Genomic DNA, 22,763 nt, shown 5'->3' on the forward strand with positions numbered 1-22,763 from the left:
TGTAATTTGTGGTCAATATGGTCAATTTTGGGGCAATACAAAATAAATGAAATTATTTTTGGTCAAGCCACCACTTTGTTCCAGATTTAAATATTGCGTAACTGTTGCATGGGTTACCATGACATTTGGTGCAGATCCCCCAGTGTTTAGATAATCCATCCTCCTGACTTTGGGCCATCACCTCACTTTTATCCAGCGCCACCATGTGATTGACATTTGTGGTTCATGCATGTGCGTGTGTATGATGAAATACATGTTCCTGCCAATGATTTCGTAGTTCCACTAATAAATTACGACCCAGTCTCACGGCAGTCTGTGAAATAATCACGAAATTGATTTGTGTAAATGGACACAAGTTGTTCCTTTATTTTTTAAAGTCATCTTAAAATACAATATTCACAAGTAATGAAGCACAGGTGGTGCTGTGGCTGGGTGCGAACTGAAGAGAGGTCCACTAGGCTGCTTAATAGGAAAAAACAACAACTGTCTTTATTTTTCAATGTTCAATATTTATTGCCTCTTGAATGTCATTGTCACATACTCAGTCCTAAATGTATGGTGCACATAAAGGTATACTGCCATGTGGTATAAAGGTGAACCCTTTACTCTGCCCCTCACACAGGCTCTGCGGTGTTCCCTCAAGAAACAGCAGAATGAGGTGGACATATAAATATGATAACAGCAACAACTCTGCACAGACACATTACATTAAATAATCTATATTATGAACTGTGTTGCATTAAACAATACAACAATTAATTGAAAATGTGATTATTGCTACATATACATGAATATTAAACTGCCTGTAGTAACTATTAGTACTATAATTGAATGAAACAAAAACAAACGAACACACGCGTATACACGGACCGTACACGGACCCGGTCCAAACCTGACATGAATTTGTGAGTCTTGGATTAATTAGTCTCTAAGTGGGAACACCTGTTGCTCATTGTCTGCTCCTCGAAAGCCCCACAAACGAGCGTGGCTCCTGCCTGTCGAGGAGAGGACACGTGAAGGCGTCGTCCAATGCGGGAGAACACACAAACAAGCGTCTTCTTGATTTGCACTCTTGGCGCGCATCACACAGTTATTCAAACCCCGCAACGCACAGCTCAAAACCTAAGGTCGCGCGCTCATTGATTTCTATATTTGCTTTATGGCACAACCACATTCCCGTCGACCTTGCCTTTAAAAAAAAATAATAATAATACATTTTGATCAAACGACTCCGGGGACGCACTTTAACGCATCACACAAACGCTCGCGCACACACACTCTCTCGGATAATGTCAGATCGGCTGCGGGTCATTCTGATCGGAGTGCTGAGCTTGACTCAGTCCGCTGAGAGCGTCACAGCTGGAGATGCTCTCGCAGCCTCCTCAGCCGCTTCCCGAGGGCGGCTTGGTCACCACTGACCGACAGAGCGCGCTGGTCAGCGGAGAAAATCAGCTGGCGTCTTAAATAATTTGATGACTATAAACGATATGATATTTGGACTCACCCTTTATTAGTTAAGGGGGGAGTGGGTCATTTTGTTTGTAGGCTGCCACAGGTGAATTTTCCTGCACGCACTTGGTGATATTTTACAAAAATTGTGTTTTTAAACTTGGATACACTTTGGATTGCCGATGGATTCCTCAAACGGTTCCATTTTTTTCTTCGGATACTTTAATTCAACAACAACAACAACAACAACAACAACAGGTAGGTTGGGCAACCAGCGCGTCGGTGTTATACATGAATCCACACACACACACACACACACACACACTTTGATCATAATAATAATACATAACATTTCTATAGCGCTTTTCATAATTCTCAAAGACGCTTTACAACACATAATTTAAAAAATCCTAAAAGCTATGCATTAAAAATTTCAAAAAAAACAAACAATAAAAGCAATGAGTGCCGTTACTGCAATCAACAAGTAATTAAAACAACGATACAATGAAGTATTTTATCTTTTTTTCATTTTCATTTTGCATCGCCATGTATCATGTTTTGTATCTTCTGTCACAAATTGAATCGCTATATAATTTTTTATTGATTGATGTAAACATTATGATGAGTGGATCATCATAAGCTTTCTTTTACACATTTATGTGACTTGTTTAAAATATACTTATTGCATATTTATAGTATGGATATGGTCTGTTACTCTAACATGATTACAAATGTAACTAAAAACACAATGGACTTCAGCCCTCATCCGCATGTCTTTGCTCTGCACTGTGCTTAAAGATCCCGAACACGCATGCGCGCGCGCACACACACACACACACACACCCACACACTCACCAGTAATCAATCATGTTCAACCTGATATTATAAAGCAGCCTATAATCAAGATTATTTAAATGTGCCATCAATTGTGGTATCAGATGATGGATAAACCCACATAATATTCCCCAGACAAACCAGAATTGTTGATGTAATACTCTGCTGCTCTTGCTCTTTGTTTCATGTAACATTGCGACATAATCCACATTAACGAAGCATCAATATCATACGCCGTGATTTAACACGACTAACATCATTTTGTGCATTTGCTTGATATTCAACTGCTGCTCCGTCCCCTTTTCTCGTCTCGAGCTGCAGACGGGGCCCTCCACTGCAGTGCCATCCTCCCCGTCATCTTCGGCATCATCTGCTTCCTGGGTATCATGGGGAACTGCATTGTCATCTTCACCATCATGAAGAAGACCAAGTGCCGCGCCAAGCAAACCGTTCCGGACATCTTCATCTTGAATCTGTCCATCGTCGATCTCCTGTTCCTCCTCGGGATGCCGTTCCTCATCCACCAGCTGCTGGGCAACGGCACCTGGCACTTCGGAGCCGCCATGTGCACCGTCATCACGGCGCTCGACTCCAACAGCCAGATCGTCAGCACGTACATCCTCACTGCGATGACCCTCGACCGCTACGTGGCCACGGTCCATCCCATCCGCTTCAACTACATCCGGACGCCCTGCGTGGCCGCGCTGGTCATCGGCCTGGTGTGGGGCCTGTCGTTGCTCACCATCATCCCCGTGTGGATGTACGCAGGCCTGATGCCTCTCTCAGACGGCCTGGTGGCCTGCGCCCTCCTTCTGCCCGACACCGTCACTGACATATACTGGTTCACGCTCTACCAGTTCTTCCTGGCGTTCGCCATACCTCTGGCCGTCATCTGCCTGGTGTTCTTCAAGATCCTCCAGCACATGTCCACCAGCGTGGCGCCGCTGCCGCCGCGCAGTTTGAGGGTGCGCACCAGGAAGGTGACCCGGATGGCAGTGGCCATCTGCCTGGCCTTCTTCATCTGCTGGGCCCCTTACTACATCCTCCAGCTGGTCCACCTCGGGGTGCAGAAGCCGAGCCAAGCGTTCTCCTACGCCTACAACATAGCCATCAGCATGGGATACGCGAACAGCTGCATCAACCCGTTCCTCTACATCGTCCTCAATCAGACCTTCAAGAGGCTGTTTCTCAGGGCTGTGCGCCCGGTCAATAGAAAGTTCCGCGTGAACCCGAGCACCACACACGGGGGCAGCGTGAGTGTGAGACTGGTACCGGAGGGGGCTCGGCTGGAGCCAGCATCTGGGGAGATGATGCCACCCAACATGGCCCCCCAGTGAATAGGAATCTAAATAACGTCTCACCATGCATCACTTCAGGTTCAGGTTACTTTACAGATTGGCCTAATAACCTTTTCATTCAGAAAGGCTTTTAGTTGACTTTTATGACTTGTTTCAAATATTCCTTTTTTATTATAGTTTTAACTACCGGCTCTGTGGCACTCTGAGATTCTTGCCTTACAAATGGAATCCATTATTATTATTACTTTATTTGTATCCGTGGGTACATCACGACACACATTACAATCAACGAGAGACAAACATGATGAAAACCTGACAAAGCACTGTAGATTGGACATTAGCACAAGAACACATTGTTTCTGAACAGTCTGCACATCAACTCCAATCTAACATTTTACTGAAAATACTTTTTTCACCTGCATTAAATTGTTGTTTCTCATCGTTTATAATCACGCAAAGTGCTGCAGCACTCATTTACATACCGATCTGCTACGGGGCTTACCCTGTTCAGTTTACTCCTTTACATCTGCAAAATAGAAAACACACATTTTCAAAAACGGGAAGCTCACAGTGAAGTCAAATTGGCCGATGTACTGAACACTTCAATTCAAAATGGACTGTAAATGTAATGGAGTTTTCACATATAAACACTCAATTACACCTTTTTGTTCAGTTGAACATATCACGTGTTTAACAATCCTGTAACAATCCATCCTCCTTTCGAAAACGTCAGGAAACATACATATATATGTGTATATATATATATACAGGACTGTCTCAGAAAATTAGAATATTGTGATGAAGTTCTTTATTTTCTGTAATGCAATTAAAAAAACAAAAATGTCATGCATTCTGGATTAATTACAAATCAACTGAAATATTGCAAGCCTTTTATTCTGATTTATTGCTGATTATGGCTTACAGCTTAAGAAAACTCAAATATCCTATCTCTAAATATTAGAATATCATGAAAAAGTATACTAGTAGGGTATTAAACAAATCACTTGAATTGTCTAATTAAGTCGAAACACCTGCAAGGGTTTCCTGAGCCTTGACAAACACTCAGCTGTTATAAATCTTTTTTTTACTTGGTCTGAGGAAATATTAAAATTTTATGAGATAGGATTTTAGAGTTTTCTTAAGCTGTAAGCCATAATCAGCAATATTAAAAGAATAAAAGGCTTGCAATATTTCAGTTGATTTGTAATGAATCCAGAATGCATGACATTTTTGTTTTTTTAATTGCATTACAGAAAATAAAGAACGTTATCACAATATTCTAATTTTCTGAGACAGTCCTGTATGTGTGTGTGCCGGAGGTTTGATTCCATGTGTCATGAGGTATTTTTTGTTCACATCTTCTAAATTCACCGAAACTGCTTTTTAAATTAATCTTTTCTTTTTTGTTTTTGTTTTTGAAGTGCCATTTATATTAATAATAGTGCCTTTCGTCTCATTCCAGGAAGGCTGAATGCTCGAGGGATAGATCTTTATTGCAGATTCTGTTTAACTTTTAATCATTGCATTTTTACTCTTTATGCCAACTGAAGAGCAGATGTGCCAATTGCTGCTCGAAGGAACGTGACACACACACACACACACATATATATATATGTATATATATACATTTATATATACATATATATATATGCCAGTGGGCTGTGTTTGAGGCTTGGTTTCTCGATACTCAAGGTCCTAGACTGAATTCAAAGGCAGCGGACAAAAATGGAGAGGAGAATCACTTGGAATTCATAGACGCCATGTGATTCTGATGTGAATCAGATTCTTGCAGCTTGGGTTGTGACACATTGATGTTAAACAAGAGACATTTGCAACCTGTGCGGTCGTGACATGCCAGCCACGGACAGCGACCTCGTCCTATCACCATTATAACTAACAGGGCGCATTTCCCTCCAGACTGTGTCATCCTTTGGTCAAAAGGTTGTAAAATAACAGCTGAATACCAGCGGGCCTTGGCTTGCATCCTATAGGTGGAGTAAACACCACATTGTAAATACACTCCCTTCAACACGCGTCAAGTAGTACATCTGAGGTGATTCGTATTTCCGCTGTGTGCATCCGTGCCGCTTGACAAGCAGTTACTTGTTACTTCTTTATGAACGAATACTGGAGAGAGAGGCATGAAAAAGAGTTTGTGTTTCAACGCTTGCAGAGATGTTATTGAGATTTTGATCATGTAGTCATGTTTTGGTTCTTGGTTAAACATGGCGGTGCCGACTCTGGAAAGGGACCTGCTCCCTATACAAATGGCTCATTGTTATTATTACATTATTATTACATAAAATGTGTTTTTAGTTTACGGCAGTCTTTCTACTGTTCTGTAACGGCGGGGAGCTCGTTCCACCATTGAGTCTTGATTTTGTTGAGTGTGTCATGATCCGGAGTTTCTTTCTTGTTTTGTGTCTTATTTTGAAGTCCTTGTGTCATCTGTTTCCCTGCATTTCCTGTCCCTGTGATTGTCTGCCCTGGTCCTGATTGTTTCCTTCTATGTGATTACTAGCCCCGCCCTCATTGTGTCCACCTGTGTCTCGTTCCCCAGTGTCAAATCACCTCCACCTCCCTGTGTATTTAAACCCTGTTCGTCGCATTCCCCAGTGTGGCTTCGTACCGTTTAGTTTGTGTTTGTCGTATTGGTTAGTCGTGTGTAACCTGTTTAGAGCTAAATAATTAAATCCTTCTTTGGAAGAGTTGTCGGCATTTGGGTCCTCTCTCTGGCTACGACATCCTGACAGAGTGATCATTTCGGAGATAGAAAGATGTTCATGCCCCACCGCCCCAACATAATTGTCCATGCTGAATTTTCAATTGAAATAACAACTTTTTTTGACTCCCATCCCACGCGTCAAGTAGTACATCTGAGGTGATTCGTATTTCCGCTGTGTGCATCCGTGCCGCTTGACAAGCAGTTACTTGTTACTTATTTATGAACGAATACTGGAAAGAGAGGCATGAAAAAGAGTTTGTGTTTCAACACTTGCAGAGATGTTATTGAGATTTTGATCATGTAGTCATGTTTTGGTTCTTGTCTCCTGTGATTTCTTTTCTTTTCTTTAGCATCAAGTAATGCAAGTGTTGCAATGACTTTCAACCTGATTTGTTATCTCTTAAAGAGACATTTCACCCTAAATTCAAAATACACATGTTCCCTCTTACCTGCAGTGCTATTTATTAGCATAGTTTTGGTTTAAATTGCCAAGTGTTGCCGAATAGAGATGTCGGCACTTTTCTCCGATATAATGGGATTATATGGCACCCAAAAACTACATCTTACAAACTCAACAGCAACGACTCCATGATGACTTTTTAGTCAAGATACTCCACAGAACTTGTAGTAAGCAGTTTTAGGGAGGAACATTTTCCTTTCAATCTAGATTGGTAAATAGCACTTTTTCCCCCTCTTTACAAACTAATTTGGCAAATTAGTAACACCAGGAGTTCGCAAGGTTATGCTCAAATTAATAATACATAGAAAAAGATCCATATCATGCATTTGCTGTTCTAGTTTGGGGTATTGTCAATGTCCTGCAGCAATTTCACACAAAAGGCTTACAATGGAAAACTGCTGTGAAGATGAGTGCCATTTTGAAAATGTGGCGATGGTAATGTTGCCCGACTTAAATACTTTCAATATGACTGATGATCCATCCACATTAGGGTGTGGACTAATGACTGTGGGAGGAAGCCAGAGAACCCGGAGGGAACCCACGCTGCCACGGAGAGAACATGCAAACTCCACACAGAAGGACCGCCCCGACCGGGAATTGAGCCATCTTGCTGTGAGGCGACAGTGCTAGCCTCTACACCACCGTGCAGCCCAATATGACTGATGATGATGAGGAAATGATATGTTTAGGAAGAGTTATACGAAATACATTATTCTTTGAGTATAAAACTCTCACACATTTCTGGCCTGTGACTCACTTTACACTCTCAAAACTGACATTATGCCAGCAAATAAAGTTGGGAAGTTATTATAAGAGTAGCTTATTTTTGTACAGTATTTATAAGAGGGCAAAGGAAGCTCTGAATAGATCCTACACATAATTTCTTAATCGTTGACGAAAACAAGCTGTATACTGTTGAGCATTGACAACTTCAATAAATCAATATGTATAACTGTGATAAGAATATTGTATTTTTTTCGTCTGCATTAGAATTTCACTATGATATTGAATTCTATAAAAATATAGATATATATTGTTTGGACTATTTTTAAAAAGCAGTGTGAGCCCTTTTCTTAGATAATATTTTCAAATCACACCCCTGACGTTCATATTCATATTTGGCCTCTCCATTTAACCGCGGAAAAGCAAGTCTTTAAAAAAGTTGTCCTCTTTGCAAGCCCGTACAGGAGCCGAGTGGTATGTGTATCAGGAACTTAATCAGAAATATAATGAAGAGATACGAGCGAACAATCTACGTTTTAGTGTATTTGGCGATGCTTGAGGAGAAAAGTTTGTTTTATTAAGATGTATGCCAAATGGTATATATATTTATAAATCTCCCCGAAGCTAGACTTCAGGATCTAGCTGCGAAAGATTAATCAATTATTATAGTGCACACACAACACTTTTTTTTCTTTTAGTTTTTCTGTATTGTAGTGCAATGTTCTACATTAACTGATCAGTCTCAGTTAAAGGTTAAAAACTTAGTTTAGGGATTCTTAAAACAATCTCTAAAATATGCTCCACAGCAGATCTGGGGCATTGGCAAAAGCCTCCTGCCGGGAGCAGCCTGCATACAGAGGAGCACAGAAGGTGGAGTCCAGCAGTGCTGGATGCTGGTGGTAGAAGTAGTTCACAGAGTGGAGGCACATCACACCCGCCTTGAGTCAACCCATTGAATCCCAGACAGGTAAACAACCACTCGCTGTCGGCCCACACTGTTACACCATCATATGTGGAACATCCACTTTAGGCTACAACATAAACAGAACAACACAAAGGAGACAACCACAGGGAACACAGGCCAGCAGCATTTCTCGTACATGGCTCAACAAAGTCGAAATGTCCTATTATCCCGCTTAAATTAACGAGATAATTGACATCAGGCTATCTGGGTTTCTCAAAGGCTGATCCGCCCTCAAACTATCTCATTACATTTGAACCAGACGTCAGACCGCAGGATGATTGCAAGTGCACGTCCGACATCAAAAGGGGGACGCGTCGATCACCGAAACCATGGTTTTATAACAGCACAAAGTAAAATCAAATCAATGGAAAAGCCTCTTTTCTTCTCCGCTGATGAGCTTGTTCATTTTCTTTAACGCATCATTAAAAACACTCTCTTTCATCTCCTCTGCTCCTCTTCTTTCCTCATGCCAGCCCTTCCAGGGTAATCAGCCTGATCTCTTTCCGCTGGGCAGCAGCCTTGGCTCCGTCTTCAGAGTTGTATCGAGAGATGATTTTAAATGAATAGTCTCCAATTCAACCGTTCCCCCTTATTGCCTGTAGTTGTTTCCACCACAGTGTGCACTTACACAGATACAGCTGCCAAATAGGTCATATTTATGAAAATACTTCCATTTAGACACAACCATATCATTGATACGTGTAGAATGTAGATGTTATTATTAAAACATCAAAGAAATACATTAATAATGTATACACAAAACAACATACATTTTCTGTAATATGACCCATCCAGAGCTTCCCGAGAGGGTGTCAGTCTGTCGACATTTCCAACGACCGATCTTCTTTCCTAGTCGTCGAGGTTGACTCCAGTATTCGACGTCGACTCTAGTATTCAAGGTCGACTCCAGTGGTCGAGGTCGACTCACAGGAGTCGAGGTTGACTTCAGTAGCCGAAGTTGACTACAGTAGTCAAGGTTCATCACCGCGATGTCAGCGCTGACAGAATATGCCTGCGTCTCTTTTGCTCAATTTAACTTAAACATTATTTGTTGTCCTCCACTAACTTCCTTAAAGAGCAGTGTATTCTTACCTGCATGAAGGGCAACACACATTTGCTCGTTTTGATTTCCACAGAGGTTCACTTTTCTATTTCTTCCGATCAAAATGGGATTCAATGTTTCAGATTATTGTACATTTTATAGAGAGGAAGACGTCAAGCCACTCTAGCTGAGATGGGCTACTCCAGGGTGTGAACGAAGTAGCTTAAAGGGTACCTGTTGAGATCGCGAATATGTAGCCAGATCAAAAGATAATGTGTTTCTAAAGGTTATTCATGCACTGACGGTCCAGTATTCAATAACAATACGTAGTTTAGGCTGTTCAAAGTCCCTCAACTCCGACAAGCTTCATTGCACTGGTGCTTGAATATGGCGCCGGTGGTGCGACGTCACATCGTTGAGAGATCGACAGCCAGCCACAGCGGATGTGTTCAGAAACCAATGTAAACAACGTCGAGCGCTCGCAAACAAATGCTGAGAACTTGATAATAATAAAGAAAACGGGCGAAATATGGACGATGAAAGATTGTCAGATTCAGCAACTGGATACTTGTATGAACCATTAAAAGCAGACTATCCCCATTTAGTTAATTGTGACAGCGATAGCGATGATTCTGATGAAGTTGATGCCGAAGGACCGCCGGTACAGATGCTTCACCGTGCGGACCGTGCACGCAAGTCGGCGGACGTTTGGTGCAGTTGTGGGAAATGTGTGCCACAAAAAACAGACATAGAGTGCATTTGTTGTAAAGAACACAAACTTATGTCCGATGATATAGTGACATTAGACCTCATCTGCTTCACACAAAAGCGTGAGCTTGATAGCTACATCGCGCATAAGCCAGCGCTGGAGATGTCTTTCATTGATGCAATGATCGGCCGACATGTTCGGGGCCTGCACCCGAGGGAGAACTGTCAAATCGGTAAGTTTGCCAGTTGTTTCATGTAGGCTAATTTGCGATCACCAGAGTTGGTGTGATTATTACTAATATTCTGAATATATTCACCTTTATTCTCCCATAAGCGAGAGGCCTAACATTTGCCTGCATACTATCGCCCATGATTATGATGATCCTTTAGCATAGACTAAGAAGCCCATACTTTATATAGCGGTCTCAGTAGGCCGCGCACCATGGAGGCCGCGGTATATCGAATAAGGCCGCGTCCGCTGCCCGTGTATCGTGGCATTAGCAGTATCTCCATTGATTTTGACCATATAGATTGTGTAATTCTTCGCTACGAATGTTTCACGATAGAGGGAAAGACATTATATTTGGTACACCTTTATAGCTCAGTTTGTTTGTTATAGGCTATCCGCTGTTTTGTCACAGCAAAAAGCTGTATACATTTATTGCCATATTCTCAATATTAAGTCAGTATCAGTGTACCAATTTGTAGTGTATTTGTATAAAAAATAAAATAAAATTCACACATCTGCAGGCCTTATACATGCATAGGGGTGTAGGGTAGAACCCACCCAGAAAAAACCCCACAGATTAGAACCCCACCTCGTGAAATTTCAAAATATACAAAACCCTACTCCGCACATATTTACAAAAACAAAATTAGTTAACCAAAGACATTTATTTGTCAGTAGAATACATTGTTTGCAAGTATACGTTTGAATATTTACTCTTTTTTTCAGCCAGTACAGGTTGATGGCCTATCGCACGTTTACCAGATACATCCACCTTTTCCTCTGTACTAGGTTTGGGCACGCAAAATAACTTTTTAGTCTTGTGAGTCCGTTTATTATTTAGACAACCGAACGCCTTGCACTGCGCCATCTTGGCGTGAACTCCAGACGTGAACTGGTTTGAGGCCACCGATCTATCCCAAGAAGCAACGCGTGTAGAAGTGGCTCCGGATTGGCTGAATTCCTTTCAACGACTCTACGTCATAGTGACCTTTGACATGAGTAAATAACTGGCAATATGTCTGCGCACTGAAGCGTTCACGGACTCGGAATGTTGACAAAGAAATTTAAAGCTTCGGGCTATGCGTGACTTGTTGACAATAGCGGCGGGGGAAATATGATTTATTTGATGCGCCTAATGGATGTAGCACGTTGTTGTTTGGGGCTACAGGTACCCTTTAAGTGGTGAATAAGCTGAGAACACTCAATTATACTCAGAAAAATATCAAACGGTTATCAACATAGGTCTGCACTCCTGGGGTAGTGCAATGTTCGTATTTATGACTACCGCTATTCAGTGTGTTGGTCAACAACTCCCAATCTCCTCGTTGTATAGACACAGTGAGTGACCACTCACTGTGTCTATACAAGCCACTGTAACCACAAGGTACCCGCTTTGATCCCCGCTCTCCCCCACAGTTGCATGTCGAAGTGTCCTTGAGCAGGCACTGAACCCCCAGTTGCTCCCCGGGCGCTTCACTGCTTCTTCATAACTAAGGATGGATCAGATGAAGAGAAGAACTTCCCCACGGGGATGAATAAAAGTTTACATTTCTTATTTCTTCATTTCTTCTTCAATTTCTTAAATGTACCGAAACAAGTCCACCAAATTTTGCTTGGTTCACCACTAGAATATCGGCAACTTCATTTTCACATTCCAAATATTCAAACTATTCAAATTGTTTTAATTATTATTAAAAAAGTTAATATGTAACTTCATTAAGAAATCCTGAAATGGCTCGAAATAAATAAATATATAGTTGGAAGTCATGGTTACCAACACAGGTGCAAATTGTCCATGAAACCTGTCTACAGTGAGATGTCCTCAGTGCTTGCAATTCTGTGCCAACAACAACAACAACAAGTCACAGTGTTGAAAAAGCCCTCATCATTAGCACCAAAAGCCAAGAGGATGTGGCCGTCAAGGATGATGGTGGCAATAAGCTTAACAACCGAGGTCATTAGGATTTATTTTCTGAAGACATTCCATGTGTGCAAAATGTTGGGCGATTCCATCAAGAGGATAAGTGAACTCTTTGACTTATTGCTGGTGCTGGAGGAAAGGAAAACACGGAATATCTGTTCAAAGGTTCATGCCAATCAATCATAGAGCTGCATACGTGATGGTGTGTAATCAGTGGCACGGGACACACCTGGGCCCGGCGTGCCCGTTATCAACCCCCCTAGCAGCCGAAGTCCTTTGCTTGTAGATCTCCTCTCACCACTTATCTTGACGTGTCCTCGCTTTTACAGCATAACACCCAGCCAGGGACATTTCCCTTCACTCCCTACGCTAGCTTTACCGATTCCTCCCTTCTGTTTGCTTCATCTTCTTTTTGGTTAATAGTATACATTTTATTATTTGGTAGGTTTGCAGCGTCTGTGACATTGTCGAGATATTTCAGTCTGGACGAAATTGAAGGATCAAACAACTGACCTACAAACATTCCCATCTATAGAGCCGTGCAGGTATAATAGAAAGGCTTTTTTTCTATTTCTTGGGAGTTTTTCCTGATCCGATGTGAGGTCCTGGGACAGGGATGTCGTATGTGTACGGATTGTATAGCCCTCTGAGGCAAATTTGTAATTTGTGATAGTGGGCTATACAAAATAAACTGAATTGAATTGAAGGCTAGAAATCGTGTCTCACATCTAAGACATGATACTTAAATAAGATATATATGTAGAACAGGATTTGAACTGCGGATCCATACGTCCCTCAGGAAGCTGTTCAGTAATGATAAGTGCTGCCACAGTTATGGGCATATCTAGTGATACACGGGTGATGGGGCTACTGGAAGAGTGTTTTTCACTCAATGGCAGTGTGGCCTTGAAACATTTGATGGACATGTTAACAATGAGTGTCGTGTAAAGAAGAAGTACTGTCTGTCTTTTGACAAATTTCCCCTTGGGGATTAATAAAGTATTTATCTATCTATCTATGTCTTGGAGCAGAACATATCCGTAAGAGACTGGATTTTAAGATGTGGGAGCACGCTTGGCTCGTTGAGATTCTGCACAGATTTGTCATTGAAATGTTTTTAGTCTCTGGGCGGTGCTCACAAAGAACAAGTCATCTGTGCAACTCTGAATAGTTCATTAGCTAATCTCCCTGACACCATGACCACCTTAGCACTTAACCTGCAAGTTATGCATTCAAGATAATTCGGAGAACGTTATGTTTCAGAGAATTCACGGCAATTAAGCACCATTGTCCTACACCCTAGTTTCCTGATATGTTTTGTTGTGGTTATTATCAGTTGATGGAGGTATGATGGGGATATAATAGAATGATTCAGTGATGTTTTTGCTTTTCCCAAATACCCTTGAACGGGGAGAACAAATCAGCCGGGTGATGAGAAGCAGCAGCAGACTCCGAGAGGTATGGCTCTACAGCGGTTGTATTTATCCCCGACCAAGATCGCATCCCCCATGCCAGCCAAGCCCTCTCAGCCTTTGTCATTAACTTAATCCTCCTCCCAGCAGAGGAATATGATGCAAGCGACGAGGGTCATTTTTAGGCAAATCAGTGCGTTAAACCAATTTGTGAGCTTCTGTGTCGCAAGTTCTTGTTCGTACATGACAATGTCTAAAAGTCTCCCGAATTATGTTATTACGTATATTAATATTCTCACTCTATTCATTGTTTGTGCATTGTAAAGCGTCAATATTGTATACACAGTGTATATTAAATCATATCTATGTTTTTAGGTTTGTTTTATGACAACAGATTAAAAATAGCCTCTTGGCAAACTCTGGCGCATTTAACAGAATTGTTTGTATTCGTGTGCAGTGTGCACTGTCCCTTATCAAATAAACCAAAGTAAAAAAGAAGGCTGACATTCAACCATGTGAGTGAAGTCAATGCAGGAACTTTGCTGTTAAGCCTTCATGGATTGGTAGATGTTCATTATAGATATCAGAAAAATACACTTTTGGGTGAACCCTTCTTGGCATCTCTCTGCGGGGCTGCTCCTCTCTGATTGGACGAGGGACTGAAGCAGGACAAAGTTGGGCTAAACAATGATGTTAAATGGCAAACAGCAGCATTTGACCAGGCAAAAAACAGAAGAATAAAGAATCTTTATAATCTGTGGAAAATTGAAAAGAATAAAATAGTAACCTCTACTTTTTCGTTTAATCTGGCTGGAAATGACAAAACAGACCCTTTTTACATGCTATCCTCCTCAGTGAGAGTGAGAGTGATGCTGTGTCTTACAGGTGGAGTGGGTTTCACTTTCTGTGGTTCTTACCTGGATCCTCGGGACCCTTTGTGTCCAGTAAATTCAATATTTGAAACATTACATTACATTTCGATTAGCTGATGCTTTTATCCCAAGCGACTTACAATAAGTGCATTCAACCATGAGTTCAAACTCAGAACAAAAATCAATAAAGTACAATTTCCTTAAAAAAACAACACATTTCTATAGTAAGTGCATTTAAGTGCTATAAGGTGCTATATCTTTTTTATCCAGGTTCGGTAGCTACTCCGCCAAATACAGGGCCAAAGTCAATTCAATTGAATCAGCTAATATTGTTTTTTTTAAAAATCAAAGTGACTTTTAAAGAGATAAATACAGAGAATTATCGCTTATGTTTCATGGTGAGATTTAGCTTATTGTTTAACCATCGCCACTTCAAGGTTTCCTTTCCTTGGAGGAGACTAAGAACATCTTGGACTTGGACAGAAAATATGCAGCAAAAAAACGGTGCCTCCAATACGGCAGTCCACAAACTCTGGAGGACATTATCTGGCAATGTTGAATTATTATATGCAGTCTATGCCATACATATGACTTCATATGAATGCATGAGTGATTTAGAAACTGCTGGCTTTGCAAGCAACTGCAAAGCTAACATGTTTGTTCTGTCAATGTTTTATTCACATTGTTTCTATACTGCCCCCAAGTCCAACATTATCTTCTAGCTTCATGGCTTTGTCTTTAAAATGTCAGAAACGTGTGAAAACTGACCTTTGAATGTTCCGGAAGCCCAAAGGCATTTCTCAGAGTTGCTTGCTACCAACTAGATAACAGTCTGAAACAAAAGATAATGAGTTATATAAACTATGAAGAAAAGCAGCAAATCCTCACATTTGAGAAACTAGCTCAAAAAATATAAACGATTTAAAAGATACAATCCTTTTCCATCAATCAAGTACTGTATGCCTTTTTTACTTCTCCTGCTATTTTCTGCTCCTCTTTAATTCACACAGCTGGTAATGCCGTCCCAATTTACAGCACCACACCCACCATTGGCATTGACTGTAGGCCATAGTCATAAATAATAAATTTGTATTTGTTGTATTGGAAAATAAAACAATGTACCATCATGAACAGAAGACATTTTAGAAACTGTTGTTTTACAGTGAAAGCATGTAGATACCGCCTTAGGTAAAACATGGAATACATTGCATGTGAGTTCAGTTGGCAACCCAGTTGCCAGGAAAACATTGTTTGCATTTTAAGTTTCTGCAAAGCAGTTTTGTTGAACATCAAAGGTGTTGCTTTCCGTCAGAGTAAGTGCTCTTCACAGGAGACCGCTGCTGTTGCATCAGATCTTTTTTCTAACCTTAACCACTAGTGGTTGTGTTTACGATCGTTAACCACGTGTGTGCGCTTCGATGAAACTTATTTATGGTTCTGAAACGTGGTTTACAGAAACATACGATGTCAAAAGAAGTTCTGGCGACTGGGTTGCAGTTGGATACCGTGGCACATTGTTCCATAATTACTCTACCACGCAGTTTGACCGTTAATGATAATACGCTTATTTATTTCCCATCTCTCTCTCTCACACACACGCACACGCACACACACATCTGTGTATCCATAAATATTTACAGATTTCTTTTAATAAAATGTAGAAAAATTGCATATACAAACATCTTCAACCCATATTTCACAAACAAACATTAACACGGGTGTGCTCAGTTTGGCAGAATAAACATTGTGTGTATGTGGCCGCATGTGGATTGAGCCATGCAAATTTACAACAGAAGCAAACTTAATACATTTGGAATGCAAAATGTATTAAGATGGCGCGGCTGTGTCCAGACGCCGTCGAGGTAGCTCCGCGGAGATTGTGCGCTCTTTTAGTTTTTGTGTTTATTTTTAATGTTTTCTTTGCCACAAACACATCGGCACTAACAGCATACGACCACAGCACACTTTTGGACATAAACTTTTGCGCAAAACAAGGGTTTTTGTCCACTTTTTCCATCGATCCAGCGTGGCCGGCAGAGATCGTACGAGCGAACCACATCAACAACAGTGGAGCCGCTACTACGGGGAGACGACGAAAACATCGAGGGAAACGGAGCGGAATTCGGAACAGACTGAGAGTTCAAGCCCACCGCCCACCTCTGCCCAGCATCCTTCTTGCTAACGTCCAGTCTCTGGAAAACAAGATGGATGATGTCAGGGCAAGGATCAGATTCCAACGGGACATGAGGGACTGTAATATTTTTTGTCTGACGGAAACTTGGCTGACCCCGCTGGTGCCGGATCGAGTCATATGCCCAACCGAGTCCTTCTCTGTTTTCCGTGCAGACAGAACGGAAGAGTCTGGTAAATCTAAGGGTGGAGGGGTTTGCTTCATGACTAACAACATGTGGTGCGACCCCAAGAACATTAAGACTCTTTCGTTCCTGCTCGCGAACCTGGAACATCTGACGATCTCATGCCGTCCATTCTACCTTCCCCGGGAGTTCAGCTCGGTCATCACCACAGCCGTCTACATACCACCACAAGCGGACACCGACGTAGCACTATCGGACCTACATGATGTGTTATGTCGGCATCAGAACAAGTATCCCGACGCGGCTGTGGTGGTGGCTGGGGACTTTAATAGGGCTAACCTAAAAAAAGTCATGCCGAACTTTCACCAGCACATTACGTGTGCTACCAGAGGAAAGAACGTTGGACCACTGCTATACGCCATTCAAGAGAGGCTACAAGGCTGTCTCTCCCTCCGTTCGGAAAATCAGACCATGCCGCCATTTTTCTGCTTCCGGGATACCGGCAAAAGATCGCGCGGGAAGCGGTAGTGACGAGGAACGTGAAGCGGTGGTCTGACCAATCAGAGGCTGAGCTACAGGACGCTCTGCGTGTCGTCGACTGGGACATGATCCAATCCAGTTCCAGTGACGTCAGCGAGTTTGCGGAAGTAGCAATGAGCCTCATAGCAACGCTAACGGACACCATCGTCCCCACGGTAAAAGTTAGGGTCTTTCCTAACCAAAAGCCGTGGGTTGATAGATCCATCCGTGAAGCTGTGAACGCCCGTACTGCTGCCTATAACTCCGGTCTTGTATCCGGCAACATGGGCGAGTACAAGGCAGCAGTCTATGGACTGAGGAGGGCGGTGAAGGAAGCCAAGAGGAGGTACCGAGACAGAGTGGAATCACAGATGGAGCAGCGCGACACCAGGCGCCTATGGCAGGGGCTACGGACTATCACAGACTACCAGAGCAGACCCGCGCTATGGTGAGTGCCGACGCATCCCTAGCGGACGACCTGAACTCATTTTATGCACGGTTTGAGGCTAGCAACAACAGCGCTAGCTCGCCGGCTAACAACAACACCGTTAAGCGTGGCGAGGTGAGTTCTACCGCTGGGGATGAACACACACTCTCTGTGACCGAGCACAGTGTGAGGAGGGCTCTGTTGAGGGTGAACACCAGGAAAGCTGCAGGTCCAGATGGCATATCTGGGCGAGTACTGAAGACCTGTGCTAACCAGCTAGCTCCAGTGTTCACCACAATATTCAACCTCTCCTGGCTGAGTCCGTGGTCCCGCCTGCTTCAAGAGATCCACTATTGTCCCTGTGCCCAAGAATGCTTCTCCAGCATGTATGAATGACTACCGACCGGTGGCCCTCACCTCGGTGGTCATGAAATGCTGAGAGGCTGATAAAGGACTACATCTGCGCCTTCCTCCCTTCCTCCATGGACCCGCTGCAGTTTGCTTATCGCCCAAACAGATCCACAGATGATGCTGTCTCCCAGGTACTGCACACCACACTCTCTCATCTGGACAGCCAGAGGGGGGGCTATGTGAGACTGCTGTTCATTGATTATAGTTCAGCTTTCAACACCATAGTCCTCCAGACTGGCCGGCAAGCTGATTGAGCTGGGACTGAACACCCCCCTGTGTGCTTGGATCCTGGACTTCCTGACCGCCAGGCCACAGGTGGTCAGGGTGGGCAGACACACCTCAAATCCCTCACCCTGAACACAGGATCCCCCAGGGTTGCGTCCTCAGCCCCTACTGTACTCCCTGTACACACATGACTGTGTGGCCAGGTTCAGCTCAACACCATCATCAAGTTTGCGGATGACACAGTGGTGGTGGGCCTGATCTCCGACAACGGCGAGAAGGCCTACCTGGAGGAAGTTGCTGATCTGTCACTCTGGTGCCAGGACAACAGCCTCATCATGAATGTCACCAAAACTAAGGAGCTGATTGTGGACTTTAGGAGGGTACAACAACAGAGGACGTACTCACCACTGGGGATTAACGGGACTACTGTGGAGAGGGTGAGCGGTATAAATACCTGGGAGTCCACATCACCGAGGATCTGACATGGTCAACAAACACAGACACTCTGGTGAGAAAGGCAAGGCAGCGCCTCTACCACCTCAGGCAGCTGAGGAAATTTAAAGTTTCCCAGAGGATCCTTCAGTCCTTCTACTCTGGAGCTGTAGAGGCGTCCTGACAGGAAGCATCACAGCCTGGTTTGGCAACTGCTCCGCTCAGGACAGGAAGGCTCTGCAGAGAGTAGTGCGTTCGGCTGAGCGCACTATTGGAACTACACTCCCACCCTGCAGGACTTGTACACCAGGAGGTGCAGAACCAGAGCCGGCAGGATCATGAAGGATCCTCACCACCCCAACAACAGACTGTTTCAGCTGCTGCGGTCAGGCAGGCGCCTCCGTAGTCACGCTGCAAGAACAGAGAGACTGAGACGGAGTTTCTTTCCTCAGGCCATCAGGACTGTGAACTCCGACCTCACCAGGACCCCCACATAGACCCACACAACTGCCCCTCTTAGGCACACACACACACACACACACACACACACTTACTGTAAATATTGTGTTGTTTTTTATTGTAAATAGTGTGTACTTGTTGCCCTTGCACATTCCTGCTGAGCATTGCCACTTTCATTTCACTGCACACCCTGTGTGTGTATGTGACAAATAAAACATCTTGAATCTTGAATCTTGAATACATTTGGAATGCAAAACAGACTTTGTGTCCCTATTTAAACTCTACTTTGAATATGTATCCCTCTAATGAATTCTAATCCAATGCTTTGTGAATTAATTAGGAAAAGTGACTGAAATTCTATCCCGCAAATTATTCCTGAAAAACATGTTTTAATCATAGCCATTATAACATAACATTTGCTCAGATATAAGTTAAAGCAACTGTTTCAAGGTGAGATTTTTTCTCTCTGTTATGTGACTGTTCACACATTAAGAAGCACCATTTTGGCGTGGGGAGCGGTATCCAGCCGATGCTAAACAGATCGCATATTTTGTTCAAAACAAAGCCCCAGCTGCCATCACGGCACTGCTCTATGAGGGGGACGTGGCTATTGAGAGCACAAATCTCTAGCTAGTGTGTTATTTAAAAAAAAAAAAGGTTATAATTGTGACATCTGCCTCTTTTGTATATTTTGCGACCTGTGTCTTCGATTGTGTCATAAGTCACGGATGTCGCAGAGAGAGAGGACCCAAATGCCGACATATTCTGCAAAAACCAATATTTAATTTCCAACTACTAACAGGACGACAAACACGCGGACCAAACAGTACAAAGCCACACTGGGAATGTGACGAACAGGGTTTACATACACAGGCAGGAGGAGGTGATTGGACAACGAGACACAGGTGAACACAATGAGGGCGGGGCCAGCAATAAGACAGAAGGAAACAATCAGGGCCAGGGCAGACAATCACAGGGAGACAGACGACACAAGGACTTCAAAACAAGACACAAAACGAGACACAAACTCCAGATCATGACAGTACCCCCCCCTCAAGGGACGAATTCCAGACGTCCCAAGCGTTCCACACGGGTGGGTGGAGGGGAGCCGGAGGAGGGTCCAAGGCTGCAGAAGCAGTCCGGGGGGCGGGCCGCAGGACCAGTGGCGGTTCGTCCATAGGGGGCGCTAGTGCGCCGCCCCTCTTAAAATTTGGAGATGAAAAAAAAAGGAAAAAAAAAAAATCCTGTCAAAAAACATTATATGCCAAATCATTTAAATAGTAAATATACCGTGTTGACGCGCTAAATGTGTGTGGGAGACCGTAAGCCCCTGTCAACAACCACTTAAGTTAATGTGAAAAAATATAATATATCGCCATTATCACGGAGAGAAGCCCCTCCCCTTTTTCGAGGCGCTGGTCTAACGTGTGTGTACGGCATCGATACAACATTTCAGTCGTTTTGGCAATGACCGGCTTCACATTGGCGGATGAAACCGGGAATCTTGGGGCGCACGCGATTGGATTATTCGGCAGATCAGAGACCCGTATGTTCCCTCAGCCCATAGAGCAGTGTTGCCAGGTCCGCGGTTTTCATGCGGAATCGGGCCACTTTTGAATTTTTTGTCCTTGGTTCGGGTAGACCTATTTTGCATGCAAATTACATGAATATCTTTAAATAAAAATCCATATTTTAAATGAAATAATTTATTCATACCCAAATCCTACCAAACTGACTCCAGATCAGCACGTACACACATTTTATTTATGATAATATACTGTATCTAATTACACAAGGCCATTTTAGGACCTAGGTGAAATAACTTGAGGGAAAACTGCTTTTAATGCTGGCAAACTAAACATATGTTGTTACTTTGTAGATATTACAATACATTTGGCAATGATAACAATGCTGTTGGACTTTAAAAGCAGTGTATATGGTTTGGCACGGGCATATTTTGAGTTCTGATATTGGGCTGGTTTTATCTCACAGACCTGGCAACCCTGCCAGGGAGCTCCACCTCCACGCAGGTACGCGAGCAACATAGCTAGCAGAAGCTTGTGTTGAGCACTGTGTTCTTGAAATAAAGCTTTGTTACAATATTCTACTCAAAACCTCTTTTCTTCTCATTGTGGAGTGCTATTTAAACCGTGCCGCCCAACTGCGCCCCCCCCCAAAAAAATTTAACCAGCCGCCACTGCGCAGGACGATTACCAGGCCAAGGGGCGCGCTCTGAAGAGCGGGCCGGAGGACATGAGCGGGGAGCTAGGGGACCGGGCTCAGGAGAGGAAGTCACAGGGGTACCGGGGTCTGGGGATGGGGGCTCTATGGGACCAGGACCAGGCGACGAGACATGGGGAACTGTGACTGGACGGGTCACGGGGAACTGGATGGGACGGAGGCGGGATGGGAGAACCGTAGCCGTGCAGGACGGAGGCGGAACATCGGGGACTGGAGCCGGAACACCGGGGACTGGAACCTCGGGGTCTGGAGCCGGAACACCGGGGGCTGGAACATCGGGGGCTGGAGCCAGCGGCGGAACACCGGGGACTGGAACATCGGGGGCTGGAGCAGGCGGCGGAACACCGGGGACTGGAACCTCAGGGTCTGGAGCCGGCAGCGGAACACCGGGGACTGGAACCGGAACACCGGGGACTGGAACCTCGGGGTCTGGAGCCAGAACACCGGGGACTGGAACCTCGGGGTCTGGAGCCGGTGACGGAACACCGGGGACTGGAACCGGAACATCGGGGACTGAAACCGGTGACGAAACACCGGGGACTGGAACCGGCACATCGGGGACTGAAACCGGTGACGGAACACCGGGGGCTGGAACCGGCGACGGAACACTGGGGACTGGAGCCGGTGTCATTGACTACAGGGCCCGGAGGGACTCCAACATGTCCTCGAGAAGAACATGAGCGTAAGCTGGTCAGGCAGGAACCGTGCAGCGGAAACTGAAGGCTGGGTCCATTATTGGTGGCTTCGTTCTGTCATGATAAGTCACGGATGTCGCAGAGAGAGAGGACCCAAATGCCGACATATTCTGCAAAAAACAATATTTAATTTCCAACTACTAACAGGACGACAAAAAACGCGGACCAAACAGTACGAAGCCACACTGGGAATGAGACGAACAGGGTTTACATACACAGGCAGGAGGAGGTGATTAGACAACGGGGAACGAGACACAGGTGAACACAATGAGGGCGGGGCCAGCAATCACACACAAGGAAACAATCAGGACCAGGGCAGACAATCACAGGGAGACAGACGACACAAGGACTTCAAAATAAGACACAAACTCCAGATCATGACAGATTGAGAGTGACAGCCTC

The 22,763-nt window shown here is 43.9% G+C and overlaps 1 protein-coding gene across 1 annotated transcript; it reads left to right on the forward strand.

Annotated features, from left to right (window-relative positions):
- The first annotated feature begins 1,289 nt into the window (after positions 1 to 1,289).
- mchr1a (melanin-concentrating hormone receptor 1a) lies at positions 1,290 to 3,620 on the forward strand. The gene is made up of 2 exons (XM_056408888.1): positions 1,290 to 1,407; positions 2,599 to 3,620. Exons 1-2 carry the CDS (start codon positions 1,290 to 1,292, stop codon positions 3,618 to 3,620), a joined length of 1,140 nt encoding a protein of 379 aa, XP_056264863.1.
- The last annotated feature ends 19,143 nt before the right edge of the window (positions 3,621 to 22,763 follow it).

The sequence above is a fragment of the Pseudoliparis swirei genome, chromosome 24 (genome assembly GCF_029220125.1).
Source record: "Pseudoliparis swirei isolate HS2019 ecotype Mariana Trench chromosome 24, NWPU_hadal_v1, whole genome shotgun sequence".
Lineage (NCBI taxonomy): Eukaryota > Metazoa > Chordata > Actinopteri > Perciformes > Liparidae > Pseudoliparis > Pseudoliparis swirei.

Coding starts and splice junctions, on each gene's coding strand:
- mchr1a (XM_056408888.1), top strand. CDS start 1,290: ATGTCAGATCGGCTGCGGGTCATTCTGATCGGAGTGCTGAGCTTGACT. Junction 1,408..2,598: donor CGCTTCCCGAGGGCGGCTTG/GTCACCACTGAC, acceptor TCTCGTCTCGAG/CTGCAGACGGGGCCCTCCAC.